A 22,811-nucleotide genomic window follows, 5' to 3' on the forward strand; every position below is an offset into this window, starting at 1 on the left:
CAATGGCAGCCCTGGAGATCCCACATTAAGACAAACAATGAAAATGTGATGTCTTTTTTGTTAAAAGTTTGAAGTCATTTGGTTTTCCAGTGGAAGAAGGATCAAGTCTGAGTGGAAACTATTCACATTTTCCTGCCTGAGATTTGAGTTTGATCTTTACTAATATACAGTGGAATGAAGAAATAATTAATGTTTTTATAATATTTTAGGATACATGTGCTTATCAGGGGTCATCATACAATACAAGAAGCCAAATATTATACCTGTGCTTGAATCAACAGTATCAACAGTCTCTGTCAATGTTTCTGCACCGGCCATCAAGGAATGCTGGTCTGGTCAATGGGCCAGGAGGAAAGTTGGTCAAGAGCTAATTCTAAGTGTCTAGCCCAGATACTGTACTTTCTCTCTCTCTCTCCAGTAACAACAACAACATCTTTGCTTGTCCAAAGACAAATCTGTTGACATCGTCCACCTCTTATTCTGGAGACTAGATCACCTACGGCCAGAGATGGCTATCACTGTGGCCTGCCTGAGGCCGGGGGACACAGAGCAAGGGTCTCAGCCATAAGGACCAAAGCAGAGAGATGATACAGATGGGAAATAGGGAAAACCAGGGCTGAGATAAGGGAAGCAGACTCAACCTGAGGTATAACGTGTTGAACTGAATAGGGAGGGGTACACACATTATTTGGAGACAGACATAGGGGATTGAAAGCCGAGTGCGGAGGACCACAGGGTGCAGAGTGTGGTATGGAAGTAGCAGGACCTGGGGCAGGACCGGGAGGGAGAACAATAGCTAATGGACACGGAGGAAACTCCATAGGTCACGGGAGTGCAGATCACATCCTGATAGGAGGACTTGTTGCTGAGGGTCTCATTTTAAAGGCACTTTGGAGTGCTACACATTCAGCGTGGGTTTGAGCTATTAAAATAAGAATTTTAGCAGCAAAATCCTCAAGGACCAACATGCTTCCTCAAGCATTTTCTCTGTGCTAGTGTAGGGTTGCAGGACCACACACAAACACATACACAAATATGCACTCATATGTGTGTCGCCAAACACACATGCCAACACATACACACACACAAATACACAAGTAGTAGAGTTTTACAATCTTTCAGCTCATTGTTTTGGTTTTGTGGCCTGCAGCTTTACTGTTATGGTTCTAATCGCGTCAGTGTTCTTTCCAGTCGTAGTAGGCAGAAAACAAAGGCAAACAATAATTACAAACCACTTTATTTCTAGTTAAAACCGAAAGTGGGCACACCCGAAAAGATAATAATATTGCATATGAAAACTGTGTGCATATACTAAATACTATTACGCAACACAGTAACAGTTACAATTAAACAAATCATGATGGAAAATAGACAAGGAAAAATTAAATCAATGTGGGGATTGAGCTCAAGTTTCAACGATCAAAAAAGACAGCAGAGGGCAGAAAGACAGAGGTGTAATGAAAAGGTAGAGCTAAGGAAGAACCACAGGGAGAGACCGGGACTAAAGCCAAATCCACTTCCAGAATCGCAATATTCAGCACACACAAACACACACACACACACACACACACACGCACACACACACACACACACACACACACACACACACACATACACACACACAAACACACACACAAACACTCGCTGTCAACTTACTAAGCACTGATTAAATAAGGGACATCCTAATGTATGCACTCTGGTGGGTTTACATATCACAGCTACTAACAAACACACACACACACACACACACACACACACACACACACACACACACACAGACCACAAACGTCATTAAATTATTAAGGTTTATTGCGTGTTAATTGCTGAGTCAACTGCTTTTCTGTGTGAGGTATCATATATGAGGTAACACACAGTGGCAGTAGATTGATGTTTTCCCTGTCTCACACACACTCAACATCATAGACAAAGATACTGATACTTTTACACAAGTTAAAAGAACATTTTAAGGAAGCGTGCAACTGTACTATCAGCTAAAAGGAGTGAAAATCCTTGCCTCAAGGAAAATCTGAAGTCAGAAGTCAGAAGTCTGAAGTCAGAAGTCTGTTGATCCATACATCAGCTGAAATCCTCCAGTCAGACATATCAAAAACATATTAACAAACATGCAAAGGGCACACTAAAAGGATTCATGGGCCAAAGGTTGAGATTAGGCAGCCTCCCCGAGCGCTTTCCAATAAATGAAACGTCTGAAGGATTATACGTTTTTTATAATCCTGGACTGCCGTGAAAGTGTAGAGAATCTGTGACAGTGTGTGTTTGGTTCATGCCAAGGTCATTCATAGTTTATCAGCTGCTCTAAAATAGCAGTACTCTTTTAAAATATCTTTCAGTGGCAATTATTACCAGAGCAGTCATTAGTAGTGTACTCATCTGTCTAAAAAGAACTGGAATAAACAGCATACAAAACTATGTTCAATGCTAGACTCCAACTCCCAATAATGACATGTAGCAAAGTTTCACCTAGAAAAGCCAATGTATTGAATGTATGGTCCCTGTACATGATGAATTAACTTCAGAAAACTGAATCCTTTGTGTTTATTTTGAATGAGTATTCTGTGAAGAAGCCATTCTTTTTTTAATTTACAGTATTGCACTGGGGATTGACAGATGAGAGTTAGTTATTGATCAAAGACAGGGCAAAGTAATTGTTGTGCAAGTCATAAGTAAATCTAAAAAATGTTGACTGTATTATCTGTTCTGTTGGTCTGCATTATCGTATACACCTTTCAATATTGGTGTTTGCAACTTGATTGGCTGCTTAATTTTAAATGAAAATAAAGAAAAGATTTTGCTTAATTCTTTTGCATTTCATATTAGTTTCCATCTTTGAGCTTGGGCAGGATATCAAGTAGCTCCAATTGAGTTCAGAATAGAGTTTATAAAAGACATAATTGATTAAGAGATCATTGAAGTGCAAACAAACTTGAGATTAAGGAAAGCGCTTAAGCATTTATACAAAAAGACTCCTCTGTTATTGCATAATAATTCTTCAGAAAAAACATATTAAAAATAAATCCTTTCATCTTAGCAGGGACTAAAATATTTTCCTCGGTGGCTTGAGGGTAGATTTGAATGGCATGCATTCTCTCTCATAAACACACCCACAGACACGTCACACTAAGAAAAACATGCATCATTAGATATACGCTATGGACAATTAATCTACAGCCTGATAAGAAGACTCCCAGCAGAGAACAAAGGTACTAACACCAATAGTTCTGGTTGGAACTCCCTGGGAGGAATTCTCTGTTTATCTGGCAGAAAGCAGACTGAATGTCAGCTATGTGACCAGAGATATGTGCAAGCCACGCTGTGTGGTAGCAAACACTTGATTGATTTGACAGTGTTTCCTCATATGAGAGGAGAAAATAAACACCCTCAAGTAAAAAAAAAACCTGAAGCATGAAAGTCCAAACAATGAAACTAAACTACTCCTTGCTCAGCGCTGCCATGCTTGTATAAAATGTTTCTGTCTTGCAAACACACACACACACACACACACACACACACACATACACACACACACACACACAACCTTGGCATATGCCACCAATAGCACCACCTCTGACCTCCCTGCATCCTCTGGGGCTTTGTTACCCATACTGCACCTCTCCTCCATAGACTATCATTGGTGGTCATTGGAGACACCCCAATATGTACACACATACATAAACACATGGATGTGTGAGCTCACACACACACACAAACACACATACAGACAAAACACGAAAAAAAATAAACAATTCCGCAGCGCGGCGAATGCAGGACATCTCCCTAGGTTGCCGTTAGCTACAGTTGGCATGACGCCTGTGCGAGTCAATCAAAAAGGGACACTGAAGATAAGAGATATGGACAGGGGTCAGAGTTGGACTCATTAATCATCTCTTCAGACTCTCATATCACTGTCTCTGGTGGGAACTTGAGTCCCAGAGAGAGAAAAAAAAGAAAAAACTTGAAGACCAAAGGTAAAAAAATAGTACATATTAATATTCTTTTTAACACAGAATATATATTCCCAATTAGAAACCTCAGTGTTTGTTCTGGTGAAAGTATGATAAGCTTCTGAGTGTTATCACAAGACAAATTCCACTAAACCAAAACATCAAAGCATAAAGTATTTGTGTTTTTTTGTATGAGCTTATCCGCATATCTTTGTTTATGCACCTGAATATGCATGTGTTGTGTATTTGTACAGGCAAGGCTGTGTGTGTGTTTGTGTGTGTGTGTGTGTGTGTGTGTGTGTGTGTGTGTGTGTGTGTGTGTGTGTGTGTTAGTAGCTGTGATGTGGAGACCAACCAGAGTTCACGCATTAAAGGTTGTGGTAATCAAAAAAGATAAGCTTAGACACTGATCACGAGGAGTACGTCACACACACGCTCTACTTCAAAAAGTCCCTGAATCCACAGTTTGACATCTGACAACAGATGCAATCCGGAAAAATAATGTCCCGGATTTATTTCTCACCAGTGTGTGAATCATGATCAAAACACAGACAGAGTATCACACATCCTTACAGAGGTCTTCAGGAGCTGGGATTTACCAAATGATGCACCTGCAGTTTTGCAATTACTCAGGAAATTCTGCATGATTGCCCATGGGCTTTCCTTCGTCCTAAGATCATATACTGTAATGCACTAAACAAGTAAGGCCTCATCTCACTCGTCAATTTAAGTTTGTACAGACGTGTATTAAGATTTGAATTTCATATAAATGAGCAGGGAAAATTACTCTTACCAGAGAATGCCAACCACCACCCATTTACGTTCAGTATATAGGTAGTGATGATTAATGATGTAGAATTCTTACTTTGATATGTTATTAACTATATTTGTCTTGCAAGATGTAACCAGACAAAACCCATAAATTTGCTACAAAAGCAATTTTTAAAGTATGAATAGCTATCTGCAGTAATAAGCAGTCTTACTAATGATAAGAGAACAAACAGCCTGTATGAATGACGTGCTGAATGACTAATGAACAAACAGCAAGAATAAAATAACCATCCCACCAAAACTAAATAAAGGTGAGTAAAAGGTATTTAAGTCATCCAATCACCAATCAAAATATTACAGTACTGATGTGGCTAATATATGAACTATGAAATGTTCAATGCTTGTTTTAAAATTATGATAAAATAATGATAACAATTTATTTAAAGAATTACTGCAATTTAACAAACACAATTCTAAATTCAGAGCTGATAAGAACCTGTGTACCTGTGTGTGTCTGTGTCTGTGTGTGCATTTGTGCACGCATATGTACACATGTGTGCGCATATGTGAGTGTGCTTGTGTCAGTTGATGTCAGTTTGGACAACTGTACTTTATCAGTCACGGTCAGGGGGAAATAAACTCACTCCTTAGCATCAGTCTGATTCCACGGCTCCTGCCGCTCTACACACACATCCATGCACGCAAACACACACACATACAAATCCACAACTAATAATTCTGACATGCTCACCAAAGGCATGTACCATTGTATTTTTTGCAGTTATGCAGATGTAAAGACATCTTGGTAAAACTGGGATGTAATTTAATGAAAAGTGACAGATGTGTCAGATATAATTGTTGTTTAAATAACATTAACATGACATCATGTGTGCATGGTTAGTATGCAGGCTCAAGGGCTCAATTTGTTCAAAAAAAATAAAATGACTTTCAACTAGATTTAGCCCAGATGTTTAGATCTCTTTTTACTTGCAAACCACCAAACAGTGTTTATGGTGAGCATGCAAGCTAATAATAATAACAACAACAATAATATTAATAATTATAATAATAAGTAATGAAGGTATACCATACTGAGAAATTCTGCCTCTTAGTCACAAAACAATCTCACAAAACAATCACAACTCAAGGTCCACTCACTAGCTTTTTCCAGAACTTTTAATCACGTGTTCACTCAAAGTACTATTTCCAAGACCAAGAATGAAATTGCATGCTCAACTTATGAGTAAAAAAAAGAGAAGTCTTAAAAGCACAACAGCAGTGTGTATGCCAACAGATTTAAATTCACAAAAACTGAGTGAATTTATCCACTGATGAAGACCAGGTGATGTGATTGAAAGCTCCAGGTTGTCAAACTACTACCAATATTAAACTTTCACCTTTAATGTGTTTGTTATTTACAATTATAAAAATATCAATATCACTTAATCCATTTCCTCATGTTTGCTCTTTACCTCCCTTTTATCTGTCTGACAGCTGTACCTGTTGAGCAGTGGTGTATTTTTGGCAGTTTGTTTTTGTTGGCGCAGTGCTGACGCAGACGAAGGTGACCTTACATACTGCTGGACAGAGCAAGGCTGTCTAATTGTTTTACTTTCACTTTATTTACACAACAGCAGGGGACATGCAGACCAGACAGAAGCCCAGAGAGAGGGAGGAGAGATGATAGAAGAAACAGGATGGCGTAAATTAAGGTTTTTAAAAGAAATTGTCAAAAGAGATAGTATATAAAAACGTTTGCTTTCCTTTAAAGACCTTTGGGTAGAAATTCCTAGTGTAAGACACTAGAATATATCAAGGCAGTTTAAAGATCACTTTGTTTCAGCACACTGTACCAAAAACCAACTAGTCACTGTCCACAACTGTTTGGCCTGAGCCTGAAGGTCAAAGGATGTTACAAATTGACTTTGGTAGACATCAAAAGATTTCCTCAGATGGTTAACTGATGTATCAATCAGATGTGTCTCTGAGGCTCCTGTCTGCAGCTACAAAGTGTTCCAAGGGTCCAAGCTGTTTCTATACAGTGAGTGAGGCATTAGTTAACAACATGTTTGGACTAAGTGTGTGAGCTGATTAAATTGAGGGTAAATCACAGACATGATATCTGCTTGTGAGTGGTAACCTGACATAACAATTAGCAGACAAACACCGGGCCAAGGTGGGGTTAACGTGGGAGAAGCTGCAGTAGACTGTAACCTGGTTGCATTTGTGATTAATTAAAGTATTCAGGGCAAATTTCAGGTTTGATTCATTCATTGATTTAATTTGACCACTTAAATATAACATATGAAACAGTGCTCTGTGTCATATATTAAAATGCATTTATAGTCAGGTTGGTTTCATTTTTGAGGCAGTTTTGTTTCATTCAGCGGTAGAGAGGTTGCCTGCCAATCGGAAGGTGGATTGTTTGATCCTTAGCCATGTCTTCTTCATTCCATGTCGAAGTGTCCTTGGGCAAGACACTGAACCCCTTAGTTTCCCCCGATGCTGCACCATTTTAGTGTAAATATGTGTGAGTGTTTATCTGACGAGCAGGTGGCACCTTGTACGGCAGCCTCGGCCACAGTGTATGAATGTGTGCGAATGGTGAATTGTTCCTGTACTATGTAAAAGCGCTTTGAGTAGTCGTTAGGACTAGAAAAGCGCTACATAAGAACAGTCCGTTTACATTTACCAAACAGCTTTCTACCTATAATGTGTAGGGAAAAGTGAGCAGGCACTTGCATGCACAAACATATCCACAAACAATCATTTTAGCTACTCATTTCTGACTGGACGATTCACTGCAACGTCAGTCCAAACAAAATAACTAAACTTGTTGTTACCATGAAGTTTTTGGTTTTAGCAACGTAACCTAACATTTTCAGTTCACCTCACAAATCCTCTCTAGACACACACAGAAGTACAGTCTTGCTCACCCTGGCCCGTCGAGCATGGAGATGTGTAGGGGACGAGAGAGACGAGCGGGTCAGCGGCCTGCTTCGGCTCAGCGGTCTGCTGCGGGTCAGGGGTTGCGAACGTCGCCTGGTCAAAGGCTCAGGTTTGTCTGAAGCTCTTCTCACAGCTGGGTCACCCTGGGAGGAGAGAAGAAAGGTCAGGTAGGGTCACAGAAAAGATGCTCCTTAAGCCCAGCACAAGACACTCTAACTGCAAATTGAGATGGAAAGTTCCTTCTTGACATTGGAAACAGCAGTTGACAAAAACAACCTCAGCACAAGTTCCAGTCAGTAGCTTTCGATCAAGTAGTCCAGTGGACAAGAAAATACAGCTCTAAAAATTTCAATTTCACTTAGAGGACTTTTCTTCCATGTTGGCTTAAAAGCTGAGATTGAAAGATCCTTCTTGAACTTGCAAAAAGCAGTTGACAAATACAAAGTCATCAAAAGGCCCATCTTGTCACTTTTAAGCCAATACAAGAAATCCTTGGTGCCAAAGAAAAATGGAAACGTTAACATCTCCTGATCATGTGATATAATGAGAATCTGGGTTACAATAAATGTATCTGATACTTTTAGTTATAAGTTTCTTTTCCTTTAACTCATTTTAATAATTTGAAAGTATTTATAGTAATTTTGAGCTTTGGACTGTTGGTTGGACAAAACCAACATTGTTAAGGTGTCACTTTGGGCTCTGGATAACTGTGAAATCATTTCTCACTATATTCAGAATCTTTACAAACCAAACAATCAATTATTTAATTAATGGAATAAATGATCAGCAGATTCCTCCATAATCAATCGTCAATAATTATTAGCTGTGGTTTTATACAGAATATTTCAAATTGAACTCCACCTCAACCAACTAAAAAATAATCTTGCTTTTACATTAAGACATATGATGTAATATAAAACAGTATCACTCACAGGGGACTTTATTCTGCATTGAATACTTTTACTAACAATACTAATTTAAGTATATTTTCCTGATTATACATACTACATACATACTTTTACTTAAATGACATTTCCAAAGCAGGACTTTTGCTTGTAACAGAGTATTTTCACAATATGTGATATCACTTCTTAAGTAAAGGATCTAAAAACTTCCTCCACCACTGCTGCTACCCGTTCTTCTCATTTATTGTCTTGTTTGCTAATATTAATTGCAGTTATGTCTTTAATGTCAGTCTCTATGTAGCAGTGTCTCCTCCCCATCTCTTACTCCACTCCCTGTCTTCATGTCCCCTGCCTCTTCAGCAGCTCTCTGTATCTCTGTTTGGTTTCTGTGAAGTATCTAGTGGAGCTGGTGTTGGTGGGTAGTGTTTGAAGATATAAGACACTGCTGATGATGTGTCTGCCCTTCTCCCATTCAAAAAAATCACCCTTTTTATTCAGCCCATCCTTGTTTCCCCTGTATCTCCACTCAGTGACAACACTGGAAAGTCCATCCCTGCTTGACCTCATGACTCAACTACTGTACTCACTTCCGTGGGAAGACCCATTTCTGTGCTTCCCGCTCTCCCCTCCCATCCAACACTAAGCGATAACGTGGACGTGTGCGAAAAATGTGAGTGTGTTACTAAAAGTGAAGGAGGAATGGCATACATTTCCGTAACTAGCGTGCAATAATCCAATCTTCAAATGCGTGCACAGAGAGACACATTTTCCCTTCATTACAACATACAATGCTTGACTGTGTAGAAGATTCCCTTTCTGACCCTGAGGAGCATTTCCAACATAGAGGGCCTGATGCTGTTGCTAATTTTCTAACTATGTGGTCACAGTTAGATAACAACATCAAGGACTCTGTGTCCCCAAATACAAAGTATAGTTTTAACTGAAATTTTAAAATTGGCACAACTGTATTTCCACTGTTATCTTTAGTTAAAGTGGTTTGTTAGATGAGCATTTTTTTTGGTTCCATATCTAGTTCTATAATTCTCACAGTGGAAAGCCCATCTATCAGAATGCAAGTCTAAAAGTCTACCACCATGCTAGTTGCTTTGTAAGACTGCACTTAGGCACAGCGGTGGTTTGAGCAAATGTTAACGTCAGCATGCCGTCATGCTCACAGGGACAGTGTTTGTAGTCTTAATTTTGGTAAATTAGCATGCTAGAATTAGCTAATTACCACTGAACACAGTTGCTAGTAGCGTTTACAATGTCAAATCAAGGAGGACACAGAGCATTAAAAAAAACAAGAATACATTTTCAAAAGATGTAATTATCTTGTATTTGTTACGTCCTCTTTGTCTCCAAAGCTGAATGCTGCTGTGGTTCCCCCTCAGAAATGACCTAATACGCAACACACAAGCTACGTGCATCACAGGACGACACCATTTTGGAAACATACTGAGAAATACAGAAAGTTTTATGGAGCTGGCTTAATTAGCTTTGTATCAACTCATTTGACAATGGCTTGAATGTAATGGACGTTCATTAATATAAAATAGTTATAGCACTTGCAATTGTGCAAATGCAATTGGGAGTGATGGTTAAATTATCTTGTCTGATTCCTGGACAATGACTAAGGAATAAATATAAAAAGACAATCAGAGAGTAGCCTACTGTTTGGAGTGAAGACAATTATTTCTGCATTTTTTCTCCATATTAAGCCCCTGACTTGCAAAGACAAAATCTGTATTGTTAGATAAATAAAGAGATTATGTTGGGTATTTACAACAAGATGAGGTTATGATATTTAACTATTGAGTTCATCTTCTTTTTTTTTCTTCAAATTAATCCTTATCCCTTCTCACACTGTCCTGCTCCCAACCCTGAACGCCTTTCACTGCCAAAATAAATATAAAAAGTCACACATTACCATTCTGGGCTGAGGTCATTTAATCTTTATTACACAATAAATATTTGACATTTTTGGGATTAATGGTCTCTCTGCTCCTCTTCCACTTTAATGCAGGCATCTGAACTGAACATTCTTATTGATTTTTCATTTATATTTACCATCATTGTGCTGTATTGTGTATTTTACCATAATAGGTGGCTGCAGAAAAAAACATATACCCAGTGAAAATAAAAGTTACTTTAGTGTTACATAAAAATATTTAAAAGATAATTTGACACAAAAACCTGTTTTACTGCTTTAATTAAGATCCACTTGATTAAATGCAGCACTTTTATAAGAATTCTTAAGTTCTTTGCTGTTGGTTTAACAGCTATTTGAGGTTGCCAGATTTACACTTGGCATGCGTAATGAGGTAGCTGGAATGTAATGTGAGAGGAGAGCAAAGGAGCACAGCACAGAAGCTAGCTACAATCTCCTTTCAGAAATGATGTTAAACAAACCTTTTAATTAACAGTAAGCCGCTGTGAGCTCAGCTCTTACTAGCTAGTTCCTGGAGGATTGATGTTGTTTCCAGATGGATGCCAGACGAGTCAGAAACCGTGTGATTAAGGGAAGGCTTTAATGGTGGAAAAACAACATTGGATGGAGCCCATCCAATCTATTATTCTTAATTAATCTACCCCGCATTACAACGGGGAGAGACTGTAAGCCTGCAACCCATTTCACTAAATTACATCTGTTGGCATTGTCGCTGTGCGCTCGATGGTAAATTCTGTGTGTGGCCACCAATGGTACGTTGTAATATACTTCTATAGTTGTTGTTTAAAAAGGTATGTAGTACTAAAAGTAATGGCGTTTTGGTACCATTTGGTATTAAAACTATGTTATCCATTTTTATTTCTAATTCAACGCTCATGCAAACCTTTATGTTGTTTGTATACTTTAATTCACATAAAAAAATGTTTGTGCAGTAATAGCAGCAGTGTGACAGATTTTTTAACTTTCTGAATGATCAACTTATGTGGAAATACAAGGTTTTAATTTTAATTATGCATTAAATGGCATAATGAAATGTTTCATTCACCAAACAGTACTTCTAGTTTCAATTTTGGTTTTGTGTAACTGATTCAGAGTTTACCTACTACATGTACATGAATATAAAAAACTTTTTCACTTCATCTTAATGATTGTCCAGTTGATTTAAGTGTACTTGACTTACCATGGTGCTCTGCTGCTCATCGTCAACATTGGCCACGTCTGAGTGGGAGGAATCAGCGCTTTGGCCTTCCTCGATCGGCTCATTGAGGTTATCCAACTTTTTCATCAGCAGGTTCATGGATTCACAAGCAGCAGCCTAAACACAAAGGTCAAAAGACACAAAAGTAAATATGGCTCAAGAAAAAACTCTGGGTTAACCTTGCAATGATGTATGCTGGTATGGGAGAAAACTGCTGAACCTCACCCAACGCACACTCCTGCCTACCTACCTACTCCACCCTTCATTGCCTCTAGCCTCCTGATAGATACAGTGTACCCTTCACTATGGAGGACGTGACACCTTCTCAATGAGATTATTGTAGAGCAAAGACAAGAGAAGTCTTTGATAGAAGATGAATACTAAAGCCAAATATAAAGATGCCTTAATAAACTTCCTTTAAACTATATAAAAAAACAGCAGTGTAGCCAGCGCACGTTACGTAAATGTGTTGTAATATCTGTCCATTATATTCAGCTCAGTTATGCCCATACCTAAACCCTAGCTTTCCCTCTCTTTCCCTCTCCACCCATTGGTCATGGACTCTGACTGAAACACTTGTTCACTGACCTTCCAGGAAATGAACAAACTGCTTTGTTTCTGGGCTCCGCTGCCAATGCCTGAGTCCCAGAGGCTGATAGCAGCACATAGGGCCTCTTTGAGGAGCCTGAAGTCCAAAAACAGCCCCCTCACTCACACACATAAATGCATAGACACACAAACACACCATTCTGTCCAATCCCATTCCCAAACCCATGATGGGTTTGACCAGTTTCGAAATATCTGCAGTAATGGCTTTGGCAGCAAAGCCATTTCCCGTGTGTTTCAGCCCCCAAATCTCCAGATTCCTACACAGAAGGCTGTCTATGTACAGCAGGGTGCTATTTTTATACTCACTATGGGGGACAGAGCCAGGGCAAGGAGAGAACACAGGGCGTGGAGGCTTTTTAGTAGCACGAGTGACTGCAAACGTGAACATACACAGAGTGGCACGTAAAATTTGCAAATGTGAGCACAAATGCACACCATGGCATGCGCATGAAAACCCATTTGAACACTCTTACTATTCACAGCAGAGTGCACTCAAAGGTCATGAAATGTTAATAGGCTTGTGACCAAAGTATTTACAGAGGAAAGAGCTCTTAATGCATCACTATGCCTCTGCTTCAAGACCATTTCATTATTTGCCTGAACTGTCTTGGAAAGGCTAAAACACCCATTATCATGACACGTAAGTCTAAGTATGAATAAATAAAGCAGGGTAGGCTATCCTTGTTCTTTACAGTTAGTGTGTTCTACTAATCTAAAATAAAGGCATTCGTGCATGGATCAATGACAATACTATGTGGGTAGGCTACTGTAACTAATATTAAATAATAAATAAAAGCAGAGGAGAAGTAAGCAGCAGCAGCTTCACTTGCAAACAGATTCTGGTGATATTCCAAAGCCAGATGCTTAATATTCCACTGAAAATTGCAGTAATGACTGACTTGTTGAACATTGTCATCTGGGAATGAAATAATTCATCTTTAAGATTTTGTTTTAATCCAAAGTGACTTCCAATAAGTGCATTCAATCATGAAGGTACAAACGTGGAAATTCAAGAATCACATACAACAAAGGGCCACATGTAAGTGAAACATTTTAGTGCATTTTCTTTCTTTAAAAACATATCATAGATTGTGTACTCAAGTAAGAAAAGATCTAATTCCTGTAAAAAAAAAGATTGATTGAGACAGTACTGTGCACAGTGCCCAAGGCTGAGATGAGTCCAAACACCTATATAACTTGCAGTCTTCCCTCAAACTTAAGCAGTACAGCCAAGCTTGCAAGTTAAATTTCACTTTTAATGCAGTTCATATACTTTTAGTATTTATTTTTGCTTGTACTTGTTTTTTACTCTAAATTGTTACCCACATTGTTGTGTGTGACTAAACTGCCTGAACCAAGATATTCTAAGATTGTAGAACCACAACGGGGCCTCCTTTACTTAACAGGTATTCAAATGAGCACAGCCTAAAGCCTGTCAACAACATCACAAATGGGGCACGGAGAGAACAAATCCTTTCATGTCAGTCCAAGATGGGAAAACTGTGTGCAGAGTGGCAGAGGACTGTTATGGGAACGTGCCAGCGACTGAGGGCTGCTGTGACAGGTGTGAGAACGCAGTCTGGGCACGCTCACACTAATACTACTATGGATGCCCGCTAGTACAGTGCATGCTGGGAGGTGGAGATGCCAGGCTGGGCCAAGAATGATGCCGGGCTGGGTCAGGAATGAGAGGAATTTATGATTAAAGGTATACCTGCCAAAATATTCCCTTTTATTCTGATCCCTTTTTTACTTTGAAAAACTGATTGTGAACTATTTATCTCCAAATGTTTTTGCAGCATGTGTATATATATATATATGTGTGTGTGTGTGTGTGGGGGGGGGGGGGGGGGGTGGTCATAGCAGAAAAGCATTACAGAACTTTATTTGACTAACAGGCAATGTTTTAATTAGATTTGGCATTTTCACCTTTGCTGAGAAACAGGAAACATGCAAAAGAGGGAGAGAAGGATGACAAGCAACAAAGATGCCTTGCCAGAATCAATACACCAACATTGCTGCTACACACCACATATTAAATACATGCAATTTTGCATCTATGACCACTGATCCACCAGCATGCATCAACTACCCGTCTCCAACATACTGTGCAGTATACAGTACGTAGAGTGTGATATATTGTTCTTGTTGATATTAAAGCAGAATTCCCATTCATACTTTTTAAATTATCTGGAAGACACATTGCCTTAAAAAAATACAACAACAAGCAACAAAGTAGTATTTCCACGGAAACAAGCTCACAGTTAAAAGTCTGAAAGAAGTTGCTTCCCACTAGTGGTGGAAGAAGGGTTAACAGTTACAAAACAGGCCGTTTTACTGAAGACAGTTGGTCATTTCACAGTGTGGAAAAGCAGAGGTGAAAATAATAAAATGAAAGATTAAATCCATACAGCTGCTTTTAAGTTTTTTGGTCCTGGTGTTCTGCACGCTGGCTCATGGCTTACTGAGACACTTAATTTAACAGAGTTAATGTTATTAGTAAAACATGTGCTTTCCCTACTATGAGAAGTTAATATGTCTGCCGTGCAGTGTAACACAGGCCTGCAGCTGAAGTGCTTTCACTGGCACTTTTACACAGTGAATAAGACTTCTTTGTTCTTGTTATCACCCTTCTCCTGTTTTGTTTTTCTTACCTGTTTTTCATTGTTCGGTGTTGTTTCCTCTTCCCTCTGGCTACCTGTGAACTCAGGTTTTCCCTTGTTGGTGGGCTTTTGCCAACCAGATGCAGCATTATTAAGCTGGGCATCCTGTCTCTTCCTCAAGTACTTCCTGTTCCTGCTCAAATTTCTACGGCGACGACTGACGAGGAATTCCTTATATTGTGACTTCTCGGGAAAATCATCCTCCTCATCATCGTTGTCACCATCTTCTCTCTCTTCGGTGATGGATGAAGAGGACTCTCCAGCATCAGAGATATCCTGGTTGTCAGTGCTACAATCATTATCACAGAACACAATGGCACTTGGCTTGTGCTTTACTATTCTTAGCAGATCCAATGAACTGTTCGCTGATGCATTCACAGAGGCTGGCAGATGGTTGCAACTACTCTTATCCATGTCCAAACCAGTTCCAGAAGTCATGTCTGAACTCTGACTGCATTCACATTGTCCATTCTGTTTTAAGTCAGGCTTAGTTGTATTACAGGGGGAGCTGATGTCTACCATCAGCTCTTTCCATCTTTGGGCATGACAGGCCACGCGACCCCGAGCACTATGTGGCAGCGGAACAGGTTCAGACATGGTTCTTAGATTGCTGCTGTGCTTTGAGTCAAGAGGGGAACTTGACCTTGCAGGTCACCCAAATGTACACCCACAGCCTGGGGCTGAATATGCCTGGTAGGCTGCTGCTGAACAGGCAATGCAGCTGTTGGACCTTCATGCATCACTGGGGAACCAATCGTCACCAGTCCATTCTTTCATAGTGAGTACAAAGGTGACTCATTCAAAAAATACCTGATCACCTGTCAGTTTACATACAGCTGCTAAAAATACATTTAAAGCGTGAGTGGATGATATTTACGTTTAGGCCCACATTTGAATAGTTCCTAGAAAATTCCTTTGACACCTAAACTGGAGAGAGATGGAGAGAAAGAAAGAAAAACAGACTGTAGTTTTGGGCAAAAATGATTCATGTGCAAACATGTGCATACTAAAGAATATGTGCATATACAATCCAGTGTTTGATTTTGTAAATGGATGTATGGAGTCAAGCCTGAATTTGCTCACAGACTTAAGAGGGATGCAACTGCTGCTTGATTAATCCTTCCATTCTATCACTGCAAATCAATCCTTTTCCACTCAGTAACATGTGGCCCAGTACTGCAGTTTGTTTCAATTATTTTACCACAAATAATTTTACCACTATTTTTGATTTTGTGAATTCTACTATTAGCCCTATGCATTGGTTAAAAGGGATATTTTGGGGCCAAAATAATAACATGTGACTGGCCCTTGCTAGAGTCAAAGTTGTCTCCAAAAAACATTTTTGGCTGATTTTTGTTGTCAATGAAACAATGCTTTTTGTTCAAACGCGTTGTTTTTTCCTGCTGGATACACCCTTTCCTTGCCTGGCATTTTTCTTTGTCTTTTAAACACACAGTTGTGGGTCTTAAAATTAGGTAAAATTCTACAACTGTAAAACACAAAAGCATGTACATGTAAAATAAACAAATTCTTTTCAGAAATCAGACTTTCCTACTGCACACTTGCTAACAAAGATTCATTTTTTTCTATTGTATGTAGGCCATGGGTTAACTTTTTGTTTTATTACGACAGTTACTTAATACCACGAATATGCCAATAAATAATCATCTCAAGAATTACCATATAAGAGCATTTGAAATAGTAACTTGTTTTTTAAAAACATTTAAGGAACTATAAGCTGATTTATAGTCAAAGACAGACATATTTTAACGTACCAGCTGCTTTCGTATGGAAGTTGTGTCATCCAAAAGCATGTCCAACACAGCAGTCTGCAGCATGACACCGATAGTATAGAATGAGTGAGTTTACCTCAGAAAAGACATTAAATGCTGAGAGGGGAGGAGAGAAAAAGAAAGGGTTGAGGAATGCTTTTCCCTCCTACATTACTGCAGCAAGAGGACAGTGAGTTCCACAGACAGGTGTGTGTGTGTGCGTGTGTGTAAGTGTGTGCGCATCTGTTATTGCACGTGCATGCAAGCATGTGCAAGAAAGACGAAAAGTTAGCTCATGATCTCAGAGCAAACGAAACCTTAAGTTCTATTATGGAAATTATGAATTTGATTAAATAGCTGCATGCACATTAGACAAATAGGACTTTCATTGAAAGGCTCGGGATCTGAGTTGCACCTTTCCCTCTCCCCATTCCTTCTTTTCACTCAATACTATATAATATGGCTTGAGGCAAAGTTTTTTTTAATTAACTTAAAAGCACATTCCATAACAACGCATGAGGTAATGCTTTTAACTTGTTCATATCCTTTGTAAATCTCCCTCAGTTCTTACCTATACAGCAACTGTGTCAGCTTTGATCAACAAGAAATTGGAATTCCTCAAGTTTGCCAGCAAACATTGGATTTTACATTGTTAGTTCAAGAGTCCATTCATTTGATTTGTGTGTTAACCTTGAGGATGATTCTGCTTATTAAGGGCAGGTTCACCCTCTAGGTATTGGGGAGAAGAGATCTGGTCAATGTGGTGGGTACAAAGAGCTAAAAGTGAAGTCATTTTAATCTGACTCTCCAGCCACAATCAAAATAAAATACATTATTCCCTGTGTTCTATCTAAAAATCTATTTGCTAAGGTATAAAGATATGGGCTGTAATGTAAAGGATTTTAGCAGTCTAAGTATTACTAAATGGCATTTGAAAAACTCAGCAACATTATGTTTTTTTAGATAAGGATCAGCATGATAGTTCAGCATTTATCTTGTTGTGTTTTCTTTTTTTGCTTGGAGATGAACAGTTACTACTTTTAACAACAAGGTCTGTGGTTTATCGTTGTCAAAAATTATTTATGTTTAATTTATTAGATGAAAAGTCCACACACCAAATGCCAATGAAAATGTCACTGTAAAATACTTTCCAGACCATACAGGATCAACACAAGTTTATCAGAAACTAATAAAAAACACTTATTCATGAGTCAAATTATGAATGAAGTCCATAAATGTTGGATAAAGGATCTTGATAAACATCCACCACCTGTCCCAGATCTTCCACTGTCCTACAATGCTGTGGTGAAGAATGTGAATTAATTTAACTCAAACATGTATTTCAGTGCAAGCTACGCCAACCTGCTGGGACACGCTGCTCCATATATAACATTCCTGTCATAGAGGGGTATAGTTACCTATCATGTTGAAGAAAGCCAAGCAAAGAAAGGAAGCTGAAAAAGGAAGGCAAGGTGAGATTAGACAGGTAGAGCAAGTATACATCCAATAAAACAGTCAGAGAAAAGAAAGGATAATGAGCATCCATAACAGCTTAGATTTGCCATGATTGTTATTATTCTATTAAGTAAAAAATCTATTCCATAAAGGGAAAGCACACAAAAGTCTAGCTGCAGAAAAAAAAACACTACTACACCCACACTAGAAAAACTGTGTTATTTTGACAGTGTCTACTGTAAATACACTGTGAAATAAGAAAGACAAAAAGCTGATTTTGACAACAAACATTCACATGCATGAAGTCAGATAAGCAAAGAATGTGCTTTTCAACTCAATCACTGCATGACAGAAAACATGGAATTACAATTCGGCAGAAGGTGATAAGAACGCCTGTCCTGTAGCTTACATAAAACAACCCATTTAGAGAGCTTCTCCAAAAACTACCACCTTACACCTTCTCGTTATGTCATGGCATGACCGCATAGTGACATTCTGAGCTTTTGTTTTGGTTGATTGGGATTAACTGTCTCACATTCCTTGGTGGTACCATTGCAGCTGTAGTACTGTCTTCACCGGTTGGCGCCTGCATATCTGCTGTGACAACAAAAAAGATGCTATCCTTACAAAAAGATAGGATTTATAGCCCTGTAATAATTATTACGTACATGTCTTATTGTCAATTCTTTTAAATGATTGTGGTTTCTTTGTTGAACAGCAATTAATTGCTATTATAAGGTCTTACGGCGTGTAACAGGTAATTGTTGATTTTGTTTAAAAATGTCAAGTAGAAATTATAAGTGATTATTGGTCGGACTATATTTTTAATATTATTTCAATTGTTAGTTTTTGGCACTTGTCCTTAAACACATTCATAGCAACAACATTTTTTTTTAGAAAAACAGTTTTAGGATAATAATAAAGCATTGTTTACTTCATAGGCAGTGTGTTTGTGATATTATTATATAATATCACAAACAATATTATATATTGGGTCACATGACAACCAGTAGATGTATCCTGGAATTCATTCCCAACTTTAAGTTGTTTAAAGTAATACTTTAATACTTTAATAAGTAATACAGCTCTGAGGATTTTGCCAGATTAACCGGCTAGTGGGCCCTCAGAGAACATGAGATGTTTGGAGGTTTGTGTGTCTGTGTGTCCGTGTGTGTGTACTTACACAGTCATGCAAGAGTGACACAGGTGGAGGTCATCTCTTGTGGACTGCTGCTGGAGAGGCATTCACTCACGTGACATTATCCTACTTTACTTTCAATTCAATTCAATTCACTTTACTTAAATAAAAAATTTGACATACTCGTAGGCTACTTAAGTACTTACATTCCGTTCTACTTTAAACTACTACTTCACTACATAGCATAGGGATATATCGTTCTGGTAATTTAATCTATTACATATATTTGCAGTAATAGTAAGGTCACTTTACCCCAACTCGTCTGTAGCAATTTTGATCCCTTCGACTCTCCGTAGAGAAAGGGGAAGCAGCAGCAACAACGCGGGTACCGATTGCGTATGAATAATATTTCGCGGGAGTGTAGAGTCAGACTGTCAACACGGACGATAAGTTATTAAATTTATAACGCAATGAGTTTGTGGGTAGATAAATATCGACCGACTTCCCTCGCGAAACTAGACTATCATAAAGAGCAAGCGACTCAGCTGAAAAACCTGGTAAGATAAACTCTACATGCATGCCCAGTTAGCTAGCTAAATGTACAACATTTTACGTTAGCATTAGCATCTTACTTGATAGCTGCAGATAGCCTGCTCTGAACCAGTTCGGTTGATTCCCTGTGAACGTTAACTCTGTCATTTTCGTTTGACTATATATTGGAGAGCAACCTGAGTTAGGATAGTTTGTGACAACATCCACCATACCAAACGTGTTTTGGTGTAGCGTTAACGTAAGGGAACGTTAATGTTCACAACATCATTTGATTGCCAATATTGCTAGATTTACGTCACAATACCCTTCCGTTTATGAAAGGTTTGCTTTATTGTAATGTTGCTTATCGGCAAAAGCAAAGAATCACACATAATTGACAGATAAAGAGTCTGCGAGTCCGCTAACGTTACTAAGAAACCCTTAAAGTAAACAGTCAAAGTTATACGTAGTGGCAATTGAGGCAAGTAAGTGCATAACGTTAGTCCAGTTAAGTCCAAGCGGAGGTGTTCCTATAAAGCAAAACCGCCTTTCTTTTACACGTTTAAGGTTCAATGTGGTGACTTCCCTCACCTGTTGGTGTACGGGCCGTCAGGCGCGGGGAAGAAGACCCGCATCATGTGTCTGCTGAGGGAGCTGTATGGAGCTGGGGTGGAGAAGCTCCGCATAGAGCACCAGACCATCGTGGTGAGAGGGCAAATGCTGCCAGAAATGTCTTCCAATGCACCACTAACATGCAGTTTCTCCAGACCTCTCTCTCCTCCCAGTCATGATGAGATCACAATTAAATTGTCTTAAGTCTTAAATCCCTGTTTTGTTTTTCGTCTACAGGCTCCTTCAAAGAAGAAAATTGAGATTAACACAATAGCCAGCAACTACCACTTGGAAGTCAACCCAAGGTAATTCAATGATGAATAAGTCGTTAAGTACATTAGGCCAATACTGTACGTAATCACTGTTTGGAGGTAAATACACTTGAAAACTCTATTTCTCACTCCATTGGATTTGTTTAACAGCTGTAGTTGGTTACTTTGCAGATATAGCGAAATAGAGAAGTTATGTAAGCTGTAGCAGACAAAAATGTAACTTCATTTCAGTTAAATTAAGTTTTTTGTTGTTGTGTCGTACAGTGATGCTGGCAACCAGGACCGTGTAGTGATTCAGGAGCTAATTAAAACTTTGGCTCAGTCCCAACAGATCCAGTCAAGCTCCCAGAGAGAGTTTAAAGGTAGGAAATATGTTTGCCATCTTAAAAACCAGAGGATCACAGCCCTCTATTAATACGCATTCTATGATGCCACCCTGTGGCTGTGTGAAGCCAGAATTTGTCACTCTTGTATTAATTGTAACACTTTTGTTCTCAGTGGTGTTGCTAACCGAGGTGGACAGACTCACAAAGGATGCCCAGCATGCTTTACGCCGGACAATGGAAAAGTACATGTACACCTGTCGTCTCATCCTCTGCTCTACCTCCACCTCCAAAGTCATTGGGCCAATTCGGAGCCGTTGTCTGGCTATCAGAGTTCCTCTGCCGAGCACAGAAGAGGTAAGATGGAGATGATGTGGTTTAGATAATGATTAGTAATCATTGGAAAGTAGCACATTAGAATGCCTAACCTTTACTGCATGAGTGAAGTCAGTCAAGAAAATATTTCAACTTTTTCTCCTTGTCTCTGTGCTTTTCATGTTTGCCAGGTCTGTAATGTCCTGACATCAATCTGTAAAAAGGAAGGTCTGCTCCTCCCACCTGAGCTTGCCAAGCAAATCTCTGACAAGTCTGGTCGCAACCTCCGCAAAGCCCTTTTGATGTGTGAGGCCTGCAGAGTGCAGCAGTAAGTTGTCACAAAATGTATTATCATTTCTCTACAGCATTATCCATGAATTAGTTTGGAATATAAATGAACAGGATCTGCCTATTCAGCCAGTGTTCATCTTTCCCAGGTATCCATTCTCAGCTGTCCAAGACGTCCCAACGACGGACTGGGAGGTCTACCTCAGAGAAACCGCTAATGCCATCGTCAGCCAGCAGAGCCCTCAGAGGTAGGAGAGGCAAAGAGAGAGAAGGCGTTTAGTTGGTTTTGTTGCAAAAGGAAAGTTAATCAGATTTGTATAGATAGATGTTTATGCTGAATCCTATCTGTTCCAGGTTGTTAGAGGTTCGAGCCAGGCTGTACGAGTTGCTGACTCACTGCATCCCTCCTGATGTCATTATGAAGGTACAGTTTGCTACACCTCATCTCCCGCCAAAGTACAAGTATTCATGAGTATTAAATTTCCTCATCTTATCGTCTAACAGGGTCTGGTAACAGAGTTGTTGAGTAACTGCGATGGTCAGCTGAAGACAGAGGTGGCTCAAATGGCAGCCTACTACGAACACAGATTGCAGCTGGGCAGCAAAGCTATCTACCACCTTGAGGCCTTCACCGCCAAGTTCATGGCCATCTACAAGAAATTCATGGAAGACGGTCTGGATGACATGATGTTTTGACTCTGAATTGACTTAAATACAGATACTTGAGTCAACAGCCCTTGTTGATTTCCTGATCTCTTTTGCCCCAACAAGACTTTCAGTGGACTTAATACAGATTTACAACTTTGTAACTTTATTCTGCAAGGCATAGTGGCAACGTTGACATAACTCACCCTAGAATGAATCTTGATAGTCTTACACTTAGTGGCATTATGCAGCGAATTTTGGGCCAAAAACTTAGCACTCTACTCAGTTTGTAAACCTTGAACTGTCACAAGTGGTGTAAAAAATCTTAACAAAGCAGTTTTGATGGTAGCAGGCAGTTATTTGTATTAAAAATATACTGCAAGGACAAATGTTTTCCTAAGAATATGCATAAAATAGATTGCTTTGTTTATTAAAAAGTCTGGTGTTACACTATG

At 39.1% G+C, this 22,811-nt stretch overlaps 2 protein-coding genes across 2 annotated transcripts; one reads left to right on the forward strand and one right to left on the reverse strand.

The window, feature by feature from the left end:
- Positions 1–492: 492 nt before the first annotated feature.
- Positions 493–15,944, reverse strand: LOC117955984. The gene is made up of 5 exons (XM_034890812.1): positions 14,997–15,944; positions 11,716–11,850; positions 7,670–7,825; positions 642–661; positions 493–529 (listed from the first exon to the last, which is right to left on the reverse strand). The coding sequence occupies exons 1-5, from the start codon at positions 15,600–15,602 to the stop codon at positions 493–495; spliced, it is 954 nt and encodes a 317-aa protein (XP_034746703.1). The 5' UTR covers positions 15,603–15,944.
- Positions 15,945–19,707: 3,763 nt separating this feature from the next.
- Positions 19,708–22,811, forward strand: rfc3 (replication factor C (activator 1) 3). Its single transcript, XM_034889560.1, has 9 exons — positions 19,708–19,927; positions 20,469–20,606; positions 20,751–20,818; positions 21,050–21,147; positions 21,284–21,465; positions 21,615–21,751; positions 21,861–21,959; positions 22,066–22,135; positions 22,216–22,811. The coding sequence occupies exons 1-9, from the start codon at positions 19,841–19,843 to the stop codon at positions 22,405–22,407; spliced, it is 1,071 nt and encodes a 356-aa protein (XP_034745451.1). The 5' UTR covers positions 19,708–19,840; the 3' UTR covers positions 22,408–22,811.

The sequence above is a fragment of the Etheostoma cragini genome, chromosome 13, assembly GCF_013103735.1.
Source record: "Etheostoma cragini isolate CJK2018 chromosome 13, CSU_Ecrag_1.0, whole genome shotgun sequence".
Taxonomy (NCBI): domain Eukaryota; kingdom Metazoa; phylum Chordata; class Actinopteri; order Perciformes; family Percidae; genus Etheostoma; species Etheostoma cragini.

Coding starts and splice junctions, on each gene's coding strand:
- rfc3 (XM_034889560.1), top strand. CDS start 19,841: ATGAGTTTGTGGGTAGATAAATATCGACCGACTTCCCTCGCGAAACTA. Junction 20,607..20,750: donor TAGAGCACCAGACCATCGTG/GTGAGAGGGCAA, acceptor TTTCGTCTACAG/GCTCCTTCAAAGAAGAAAAT. Junction 21,960..22,065: donor AGCCAGCAGAGCCCTCAGAG/GTAGGAGAGGCA, acceptor TATCTGTTCCAG/GTTGTTAGAGGTTCGAGCCA.
- LOC117955984 (XM_034890812.1), bottom strand. CDS start 15,602: ATGTCTGAACCTGTTCCGCTGCCACATAGTGCTCGGGGTCGCGTGGCC. Junction 662..7,669: donor TCCATGCTCGACGGGCCAGG/GTGAGCAAGACT, acceptor CTCCCTATTCAG/TTCAACACGTTATACCTCAG. Junction 530..641: donor TTCAACACGTTATACCTCAG/GTTGAGTCTGCT, acceptor CCCCGGCCTCAG/GCAGGCCACAGTGATAGCCA.